General features: G+C 37.7%; 1 protein-coding gene across 1 annotated transcript in view; it reads right to left on the reverse strand.

Moving 5' to 3' along the window:
• LOC115444504 (talin-1) overlaps positions 1–12,071 on the reverse strand; it is an 82,967-nt gene that overhangs the window by 32,411 nt on the left and 38,485 nt on the right. Inside the window, 13 exon segments of the mRNA XM_037440143.1 lie at positions 108–226; positions 406–543; positions 836–925; positions 1,238–1,348; positions 1,507–1,626; positions 1,826–1,977; positions 2,205–2,406; positions 2,729–2,899; positions 8,826–8,927; positions 9,083–9,288; positions 9,667–9,805; positions 10,085–10,204; positions 11,040–11,128. Of these exon segments, the coding sequence (XP_037296040.1) occupies positions 108–226; positions 406–543; positions 836–925; positions 1,238–1,348; positions 1,507–1,626; positions 1,826–1,977; positions 2,205–2,406; positions 2,729–2,899; positions 8,826–8,927; positions 9,083–9,288; positions 9,667–9,805; positions 10,085–10,204; positions 11,040–11,128 (1,759 nt within the window).

Consider the following 12,071-nt stretch of genomic DNA (forward strand, 5'->3'; position numbering starts at 1 on the left):
TTACATGTCAATTTCCCACCATAATCAGTAGAACGTTGACGCCTTACGTGTTGACTTATTACAATATCGGACAAGTTTTCATTTTATTTAATAAATATAAAACGTACCTAAGGTCAGCGCACGCGGTGGTGAATCGATGTGCGGTATCTGCCAGGTGTTTGGCTGTGGGCGCCTCTCCGACAGTCGGTAACGCGCCGCGACAAGCCGCGATCGCGTTGCCGCTCCTCTGCACATACAAATTATTTTATAAATCAAAAAAAAAATTACCAATCTAGATAATGACTTCAATAATTACATAAATCGTGTTACAGTAATACAGGGGCTATTTTTTTTATTGTATATAATTTATTCCGTTTAGGGAGAGGTTTGCTTCCCATTGCTGTTGTGTCAAATATGGTGTTGTACCTGCAAGAACGTCTCGGAGGCGGAGATGAGGTCGAGCCTGGCGGCTGCCTCGGACGGCTTGTGCGTGGACACTTGCACCGCGTCCATCACGCGCGGGATCTGCTCCTGCAGGATCTTGCACTCCTCCAACAGGGTCTCCTGTGAGGACATAATAAATGAGGAACACATGATTCGCTACGTTTTCTGAAGTATTATAGTAATTATAATTTAGACACAGCGGTATATATTGAAAACCTTGTTCAATTTCGAACATAAATGAATAATTTAACATGTATTATAACGATGTTGGTGGTTATTTTTTTCAAGATATTTTTTGTAGTATATTATAAAATTTATAGTAATACATATTTTAATTGCGCCCCATACTTCTACTACAACATTTTCGGCCAATCATCATATCACCTCTACTAATATAAGCACTGTTACTCACCTGCGAGTATTTATTAGTGTTGTACTGCGTGGCGTTCTGCGCCGAGGTGATGAGCTGAGTGGCGCTCGACGTCGCCTGGCGAGCGCTCTCCTGTTGAAAGATATCGATAGAGAAACAGAACTAGATATTCACATCTTAAAACGTACAGTCTCGAAATGTTGTATTCTATGTTGTAGAAATAGCAAATGTTTTATGTTTACTTATTTATACTTTTGAAGATTGATTTCTTTAGTACCGAAAGACAAGAAATATATGTAATTTAGTTGAAACATAGCGATCGCCGCAACCTCTATTGGCATAGTTGACGTCATATATTCCTTTAATCGACATCCTACTGTGATACAGTAGACAATCATCCAGATTGAATCAATCAGTTACACGTATAGTCAAGGTGTGTCGTACCTGCAGCCTCGCGACTTGAGAGCCGACGATGTCCTGTCCCTGCGCGTAGTCCGCGGTGATGTAGCGCAACTCCTCCGCCGCTCTGCGAAGAGCTTCTTGCTTCTCACGATCCTGATCAAGTATTTACAAATATATTGTACAATTTATATAACAATATAGAAGACCACAGTCATATTGGTTAAAACCAAGACGTTTTTATCACAGAAAACTTAATAGATTTTCTGCATGATCATGACATAAATTATGTTAACCTATAATGTCGCGGTTACCTGAGGCGATGACGCGCATTGACGAGCCGCTTCTACCATCCTGGCAGTGGCGTCGGCCAGCAACTTGGCCGCGGCGAGCAGTTTGCGTTGCGAGTCAGATGGTGATGCTTCCGCTTCCGTCTATATAATTAAAAATATATTATTATAGTTTAACTAAATTATTCAAATTCAAACAGATTTTCTATAACAAAATTTATAAAGCAAATAAATGTGTAATATTGTTGACTGTAGCTTGATCCTCGTTGGTCAATATTATATTTGACTACAATGTATTTAAAGTCATACCGTAAGACAATAATATTATGTACGGGTTGTTCACCTTGATATCAGTGATGAGCCTGGCGGTGGCCTGTCCGAGATGTCTGGCGTGTCGCACGAGTTCTCCCGCATCACCTGCATCGGCCACGCGCTCCCACGCCGTCAGAACGCTTTCGACCGCGCGTGACCGGCTCCACGCCTGACCACCGCGCTCTGCACACACAAAGATCATACTTATTGCGAGTGGCATAACATTTTAAACTTAATATCGTAAGTTTACGAACTGATCCAAAAACCAAAGCTATTCGTCAAAGAGCATGTTAATGGCTCGAAGGACCATTTTTTTTAATGATACCTATAATCAGTTTCGGAAACGTAGCATATAACTCCACCAAATTCCCTGGACTCCTGCAACCCTGGACTACGTGTTCAACACTCACCAACTTCACAGTGCGCCAGCAGCCTCTCCAGCTCGTCGGTGACGCGCGCGGCGGCGATGTTGAGCTGCTCGACGCCGGGCTCGGCCGCCTCGGGCACGGGCCGGCACGCCTCCACCAGCCGGTCCACCGCCTGCGCCACCTGCCGCGCCGCGCTCATCAGCTGCTCGCGGCAGGCTGGGTTGTGGAGGGTTGGGGCTACCACCTGCGACAAATCGATAGTTCGTTAGTCAATCAAGAAGTAAATTGCTTTGTGCATTGACAAAATCTTGTGAAAAAAAAAAAACAATTTGCACTCGATCTCAGTGTCAAAGTAACATAACACAAACAACAGTGTTATACTGTAACAGTAACAACACTGATGACAAATACAGAAGGATGGTACTGTTTTTCAAAATTCTCAAGTATTAAACCACGAAGCTAGCACAACTTAGGCAATATTTACTATACATAAAATAAGTAATGCCTCATTAACATGTCTTACTACGAACAGTTCCAAACTATCCTACATTTGTCAGTTTTCTTACCTTAGCGCACGCGACGAGCTGGCTGGTAGCGAGCGCGCAGTGCGTGGCTGCAGCGATGATGTTGTTTTGCAGTTGCTGGTCGTCTTTGCATTGCGCGGCCACATTCTTCGCTTTCAGCACCAGGGCGGCGGTCGTGTTGGCTACTGCCTTCGCCAGGGATAGGAGAATATCCTGCGGGAAGAACAGGTTATAAATGTGTAGTAAAAATCTGAAATTGATGGCGACCTACACCAAACGTTTAATTTGTTAAAAGCGATTTGGTAGTATAGGCTTTCTACGGTAACAAACTAATTTAATAACTTATAGAATATATATAACCTTCTTTCATTACAGTAAAAAGTTTCAGACCACGAGAGTGCTAGTTTCGCCCTAATCAATAGTTTGACACTAAGTTATATTTGAGGGCGTTTATACTAACGTCATATCTTTCAATAAAGAAGTGATTTGCTCGCGATTACAATGGATCTTAGATAATAATAAGATAGCCCTCTAGCTATTATGTTTGGATATTAATTCAGTTAACTGTGGACGCAGCAATGATTTCGAGAATCAAAAGTCTACGTGTTTTTGTATGTAATAGTTGTTCATAATTTGTGATCAAATGATGCAAGCGTTATCCTAAAGGTGCGTTTCCATGCTTGCCAAGGCTTGACAAGCATCCACAAGGCACAAGCGTCCACAAATCTCGCTTGGCATTTGGAAGTCGGTTATACGCTTGTGAATGCGTCAGTGTGCTACATACATCCAAGCATGGCGGACACCGAACTTGTATCGGCTATTACGTTTGGTTTAACGTACTTTTATTTCAAATATAAGCAAAATAAAACAAAAGCAAGGAAACCCCGACGACCACGAAGATGGTGGATGATAAAGATTCATAGAAATCGTACCAGGAGATCACAACGGCTACTAAGCGCGCGCCAACGTGTGAACGCGTCGCAAGCGCTTGCCGCAAGCGCCCTTTGATCTGTGTCCAAAAACCGACACTAGACCGGATCGGATACAAGCGTCCACAAGCTCACGCAAGCCAAGCCAAACACCCTCTTTGCACGCTTGTGTTTGTGGACGCTTGTCAAGCCTTGGCAAGCATGGAAAGGCACCTTAATAGTTTCATTTGGAAACAAATGTTTCTGGAACACAACCCTATCTTCGCCATTAAGGTAATTTTATCTGATTTTGGTCAGACTTTTCACTTTTTCATGAGCAACACTACTGTTTTTACTTTTAAGCATTTAAATGTTACGATATTCATCATAAGATATATTTTGTATCATAGCCCGATGAACCCTGGGTCTACTGATGGCTAATGACTTGCAAATATCATGCGTCCCGCGACAGTCGTTAAAAATATGTCGGCCAGCCTGTTTGAGTTGTTAGATATACTACACCGACAGGCAGCTCGCCCTATATTTTACAATGTCTAAATATTTTTTCCGTAACTGGTCGCCAAAATTATGCCGGCCTATCTTGCCAGACGTATAACTGTTAAATGAGCTAACATGGCGCATTTGACCACATACGCCGTAGTGGCATTCACTCCATACAATATATCCATTTGTTTAACGGTAACTGATGAAACGTTTAATACTTTTTCTTCAGATTTTGTTATTGAGACAGATACCTTCGTTTTTTTCTTTTCTTATGACATAGTAAGTTAGTAGGCTATGTACAAATAATTTTAGAACATAATTAATTAGTTTAATCGCTATGATGCAAGCAGCATCACAATATTTAGCGCGAAGAATGAAGCGCCGTTTTTCTAGTATGTACAATATTATCCGACGTTGATTCTCTCATGCTGTGGGATTTGAACCCGGTTCTTCACAAGTAAACTGGAGGGTTGAGAAGCCCATCTCATGTCATGGGGTATATTAGTCGAGTACGTTTTGTCACTACGTTCATTTAGACAGTTAGTCGTAAATAAAAATACCAAATAAATAAAAGCAAATGTAATTCAACAAAATAATTTACGGCAGTGACAAAAATAATATAACATAATAACTAATATAGCCCACAACCAGAGTTTACTTGTAATGAAGGACAAAAATATCGGAAAAAATTATGAAAAAATAAAAAAAATATATATGTTAAAAGCACCACTGATTTGAGAGTTATACTAACTTCATTTTGAATTGTTCCTCATATAACATACGGAAAAATCGTGTTAATTTTAAATATTACCCTTCCAAGTGTTTTCCCATGTTTTAATTAGTTTTTGAAAGTCTTCATCATTAAAAAAATACTGTAATAAAATAATAACCACGATATAATATATTGACTTGAGTATGAATCATATATTTTTAGCTGATAGTGTCGCCATTTTCAAATGTAATAGAAAACAAATCCGATATTTTTGTCCGAAAGTGTATGACAAAATTAAAATGTAATAATAAAAAAATAACATTAAAAAGTAAATGCGAGTAACGCTACGTCACACGCGATAAGGCAAAAAAATATTTAAAGGACTGTAGTAAAATGTATGGCAACAAAACCTTTGTACTTTCCGTGTCATAAAAAAAAATATGTATATACAAAAAAATCACAATTAATTGCATAGTTAGCTGCATTTAAATTCAAAACCTGTACAAAATTTTAAATAAAATTAACAAACAGTTATAAATTCAACGATTAGCTGCCAAATTAGTTAACATAAAAATCGTAAAGACTAGAATTAAGCAAGCATTTAGAAACATTGTTACCCAGAAAACAAAATATTAATGGTACCTTAATATTACCATCATACCAGTGTTTGATGCTTTATAAATAGCAACACAATCAAATATGGCGGACGGGCTCAAAGGACTAGGTTCTAAACCCATAAAATAAGAAAAAAATATAAAAATATGATTCTTTATTTGCTAGAATGCTGACTTTTTATGACTTGTAATTGATATAATCTTTCGCTTGATGAAGATTATGATTTAAGTACATTTTTATATGAATTTAGTCAGATTTTCCCTGTATTGCTATTTATAAAGCACATTGCCTTAGCCTAAAACTAACCTTCAGTTAGTGATAATACTTATATAATAATTTACGAGGACGGATCCAGGGTGCATGTATAACGGATTTCCGATGCTTTATGCAAAGAAATACTTTAGAGATATCCGAGGGAATCTGTCCGCGGATACTCATCATGTAAATTATTTGCATTTCCCAAACGTTAATACAACAAATGTTAGATGTTAATTGAGATTATCTGTTTGTTTTACCCAAAAATTATGCTCTTCTTGTATTGAAAAAAAAAAATGAAATAGAACATATTTAGCAATGTTTTTTTGATACCAAAGTTGCCTATTCTATGATAGTAATAAAAATACTTTCTGACATCAAACCATACTTTTACCTCTTGTATAGTTCCTCAGTCCACCCTGGATTATTATTTACCGGGCACACATGGCAAGACTATTCTAATTTTAGAACGTTAACTTAACCAAAACCTAACTAGAATAAATATAATGTCATTACGCAGTCTTTTCCCAAAGTATTTTGGTCTTTCCAAATATTGTGTTCGAAAAAAAAACAATTTTTAATTTCAATAAATAACTCTTATAATTTAAGTGTTGCCAGGAAAAAGACAGCAAAACGAGAGATTCAAAAAAGGAACTTTGTTTAACGTGGCGAGTAATTTAGTATTGCTAATAAAAAATATTTTCTGTATTTTAAGACACCCCGATAGTTCTGATTACACACTAGTGGCATGCATGGCACATCTGACCATTGCGTCAGATACGTGCGTCAGTAGCGTCAGTGACCATATTAAAATAAGCGCCACTACGCCAGACGACAGCGACGTTAGCCATTCGACATCTTCTCATACTTTCGAGTGCAACACGCTGATGGCAGCACTAGCATGCCAATCTTAGTTTATGCTACGTCACTACAAACTCTATCAATATTTTAATCCTACTGTGATGTAAATAACCCTGAACCGTTCGTCACCTTATATTTTAATGAGATTTTTAGAAATTCTGAGAATTACTCAACTACTCCATACGGCTAACACATGAATCTTACCATCTCATTCAAATTAATATAATTATCGTCCTAATTCTTACTGAGGGGTTGAGGGCATCCTTTACCCAGAAATAGGGCGTTTATGTAGTCAATCATTCATTCGCATTGAATCTTGTTGTAATAATATTGTAGCCTATAAACTGCTTTATAAGATATGTCAATATATTAAATAATAAATTATATTATTCTCATAACATAATAAAAATGTATGGTTTACTATTAGAGTTTAATACTCGTATTAATACACACCAATACGTGCTGTATATGAGCTTTCCGAATTATTCATAAACGTCTGCTTAACCCGTTGGGGATAATAGTGTGAACTCGCATTCCATTTATTTATCAAAAAATACGTGCACACGACCTCCAATAAGGCGATATTAAAAAAATATTTGTTCCGATACAAAAAATAATATTGATATGTCATGGATAATGTGCTTATTCCGTAGAAAAATAAAGTCGAGATTCAATAATACCGTTGTATTAAAAATATATATAATACCTGTGCCAAAAAAAAGTTTTAATATGGCAAAATATTTGTGTTTTCTCGCTCATATACTATTAGTGCGTCAAGGAGGCAAATATTTAGAAAATAAAATATGATATGTTAAATTGTAGTTTTGTGCAGACTATTCTACCCTCGTTTTGGAGATTATAACCTCAAATATGGAGCCTACCAAAACCAATACTCATTGCAACCACTACCACCGTGACTGTCCGTCTGTCTCTCACTCTCTTCCCTGTTACAATCATTAGGAATGAAACACTGCAGTAACAGTACTAGAAACACGAATATCAGCGAAAGGAAACACAGGATATTCAGCCAATGCTCTTTCCATACAGCTATCAACTCGGTTTCCAAACAAACGCACTGATGGCAACACTTCTCGTCAGTTCGCGGACATCGTCGCTTGCAGTACTGACAGAAGCCTTTGATACCGTCCCCTGTAGATCTAAATGTAGGGTTGTAGAATATACGGATCTCTGTCTTCCCCTTCGCCTCTTTGCCGTTATTCAACACGTCAGTCTGTCTGTCCCTAACTTCGCTAGTGTAGTATTTCTCGCTCTTTTTAACGAAATTCTCGAACCCGTCTCGCCTGAGTTTACTTATTTCGTTTTTGGTGAAACTCGCTTCTGCCGTCTGCATGTACGTCTCGGTGGTTGTGAGCACCCTATTATACTTATCAGGGTCGAACAGCTTCATGTTCAAAGCGCCCGATACTCTGACGTCAGAACCGGTTTTAGTTATGTCATTCTTTATGCTATGGCACTCGATTTTCTTTTCTTTATATCGATTAAATTTCTCGTTTATATCATTTTTATCGATATTGTTTGAGAGGAAGAACTTTTCTCGGAGCAAGTCGTTTTTAGTGCGTCTGTTAAAATCGATGTTAGAGTACTCGTGTTTCGGTCTATCGAAATTGACATTAACGTAGTCGTGATTAATGAAATCCTTTTTGAAATTGTATATTTTATCCGATATAGTTTTAGGGTACAATTTTGGATTGCCAAGATAATCACCTATAGCCTCGTAATCACTCGACTTTTTATCGTTCTCATTAGACGAACTTGTCGATAAATCTTTCTTTAGATCCGCGAATTTATCTACTTTTTCGTCGAGATACCCCTCGCAATCTTCCACTAGAGAATCGATATTAACGTCGCCTACTTTATTAAGATCATTTTTACTATTTCTGAAGTGATTTATATCATCGATAGTGACCGGCTTTCCGGATTTTAGCAACATATTACAGTAATCTAAACTCCTATAATAATCGCTATCAGACTCTTCCTGGATGACGTCTAACGCGCCCCAATTCCTACTGGTGTCTACATCCTCGTATATACCATCATCATCGTTATTCTTTCCTTCACTCCCGACCATCACAGTCGGTTTGACGTCATCGCCGTAATCGTGTTTTACTTTCGGCTCTGGCTTCGAGTCGTCGGGACAATCGAAATCGTCGCCAAACTCTTTGTTGCGTCCGAAAAACACGTTGTAAAAGTTATCATAGCAGTAGTTTAGTTTCCTGTAGAAGAAGGACTTCTTGCTAAGCCTAGCGCGGTCTGTGTCTGTTACCTGCGTCTCCTTGTCCTCCTCGGTCTCCTCGCCGATGGTGTGCAGCACGGTGGTGGAGGCCTCGCCCACGCGGGACGCGGCGTTCAGCAGGTTCTGCCGCGGCTGGAAATACAACAAACCATTTGTTTAGATTGCAAATTTTATAGTTTTATTAGTCATAAAGTAAAATCTAAAAAGCTGATGTTCTGTATTCCAGCAATCTGACATAGCAGTATACATATCACCCAAGATAGAGGTATCACACTCATAGTACACACCTCCTTGGTCTCAGGCTCGGCAGCCTTCAACAGATCAGTGAACGCGAAGCAGAGTTTCCGAGTGGCGTCGAGCAGCCGGTCGCCATTGTCGCCGTCGTCCATCAGCGCGGCGATCATGCGCACACCCTTCGTCATCTCGGGGAGGTTGGTCGTGATTGTTGTGATGGCCGCGCCGACGGCTGTGTGGTCTACTTCCTCTGTTGGACCTGATGACAAAATAAGAATTGGTAAATAGTATAAAAGGATCTTGCTGGACTGTGTTTTTCAATAAACGATTTCATTCCTTTAAGTCTGTAAATCTGTATATCAGTGTAGGGCAAAAGTACTTGACCGATTTTGACGAGGTTTCCACAGTTAATTTGTAGATGTTACGGTCATGGGCCACGTCTATAGTTAATTTCGAATTCAATATGTCTAGTAATATAGAAAAAATACAACTTCAAGGACAGACATTGAAACTTTTCCATTCATCTCAAAAACCATTTGTTTAAATACATATAACCCCCAATATACTAAACTTGAATACTACATTATTATACTTATTTATAAAACCATATTATAAAAGCATTTCTAATTGATCTTACCGGAAGTGAGCGTGACGACCTGTGCGGTGGCTGCGTTCATGGCAGCGATCTGCGAGGTGACCACCTGCTTGTTGGTGTCCATGGTCACCTGCTTCCACTTCACCGACGCCGCGTCCTGGCCCAGTTCTGGTAAGGACGCCTGCGTATAAAAAATGAAATTATTTAGTGATTACGCAATAAAAAATAACTAAGATAAGAAAACTAAATGATTTAGGTTTTATACAGTAAAAAATGGGATATAAACAATGAATTCTAGGTCAGTTTTACAAAAATATATAATATCCAGAATATTCAGTATGTGAATAGTGTATGCATCAAATAACTTCTTATCATTTTGCCGCCACTATGAACGTCTGTACAAGCACGATAAACAGTATTTGCTCAACTAATTTTGATGACAACCGTACTTTGGTCTTACCCTGGTGAGTTCCTCCTCCGTCTGCCGTATGATCTCCTTGCCGCTGGTGATGGTGGTGAGGAGCGCTCGCTGCGGCTCCGTCAGTATCGACGTCACCTTCGTCTGCTGCACCTGGGACGCCTGCATCCAGGAGAAAACTAATCAGCATGTGTTCAGGTATAACCTTAGACAGATCTTAGGTAAGCACGAGGTGTTACTTTTTTGTTAGCTTTTTTACTGTATACGGATTTTCCAATAGAATTTGCATGTAGAAACTTTGCAGCCAAAATATGAACTCAAATGCTGTTATACTCTAGTTTGCATAAAGTTTAGGTTCAATGACTATAATCCATGAGTATTGAGACATATAATCTGCAGGTTCCATTAAGTTAATATCTTGCATTAAAAAAATATGACTTCCAATATAGTATTCTTAAAAAAAAATTCAAATGAATGCTTCTATCGACCGTAAATAGAATTTGTTTTGTAACTCCAACACACATGGCGGTAATTTTATTCATTGTTAGTACGTACACATTGAATTTCGATGGCTGTTACAATCCAAAGAAAGCGTGAAACAACGAAATATATACATGTTTAAAAATATATATTCACATCTTTTACTTACCTATTTATACAAACGTTTTAATACACTTATTATAAAAAACCACAATATAGCATGTGTTATCATAGCGTATGTACCATCAGATTCATTACTCCTTAAGTAAGATTTCAATAAAATATACAAACAAACATCCAGCTCGAAGGACCAAATAATTTCTACCCGCAAAAAACTACACATATAAGGCACGTAAACATATACGCTATATTAGCTGCGGGTAACGAAACTCAGTCGTAAAAGATTGACGAACACTTATTATAAAGTAAATTACATTTCACTAAGCTATATTCCACTACCAGAGACACATGAATACCAACACAACTAAGTGAGCTATAAATGCAAAAGAATACTAACAGCGGGCGGCGTGTGTCCGGTAATGATCTGGCCGGAGACGGTGGTCTGCTGCGCGCCCGTGATGTGGCCCACGGCGAACGGCTTCGCACCTAGCGCAACCAAGCTTTGTACAACGCAAATCATAACAAGCCAATGTGCTAGGTGTGGGGATATTGACATGGGGTTCATTTTCAGAAACGATTTAAAAAAAAGGAAGAGGTTCTCAATGGGACAGTTTTTTTTGTTTGTTACCTCTTTACTTTTGACTGGGTGAACCGATTTTGATGATAATTTTTTTATTTATATTATCAACCAATGATTTTAAAATACAAGAGTTTGCTTTACTTATAGTGACACTGTTTTGAACGTTATTAAGAAATTATAAAAATAAATTTAACCAGTCTGAAAATCGACTGAAAAACTAAGACCATTGTTATGATTGTTTGAATCATGATTTTTCTTTTATTCAACAAAAGAAAGGAAATACACTGGTTTTGATATTAGGCACGTAGTCTAATTGAAATGCCAGTTGTTGAGAAATATGCAAAGTCTATATCTCGAAAGGTGATACTGAATTTATTGTTCAGTTAATAGGTGCTTAAATTTAAAAACAATAAAGTCAACATTCCTATTACTGTAAATATATGTAATACTTTAACTCTCATAAATATCAATATAATTTTACTAAAATTATGGACCACATGCATACTTTCTATCGTATTAACTTCTTATGGAATGCTTTTAAGCTTTTGTAGTGCCTATAGCAATTAAGTTCAGTTTACGATCTTGGATATCGAAATTAACTAAGATAAACAACACATCATTGATAAATTAAGAAATTATAATTTCGAAATACATAATGATTTATTGTGTTTACGCAAATATTAAACATCCAACTGATTTTTGCGCTGTTTTTTATCATTCAAGTTGTAATACACATTTCTTATCCAAAAATATTCATTTTCAAGGTTTCCTATTTCCATAGAAAAGCAATTTAATTTTCACTAACTCCTAAATCGATTATTTGTAGTATGCATATAGTACATTACTAAT

Source organism: Manduca sexta, chromosome 18, assembly GCF_014839805.1.
Source record: "Manduca sexta isolate Smith_Timp_Sample1 chromosome 18, JHU_Msex_v1.0, whole genome shotgun sequence".
In the NCBI taxonomy this organism is placed as follows: domain Eukaryota; kingdom Metazoa; phylum Arthropoda; class Insecta; order Lepidoptera; family Sphingidae; genus Manduca; species Manduca sexta.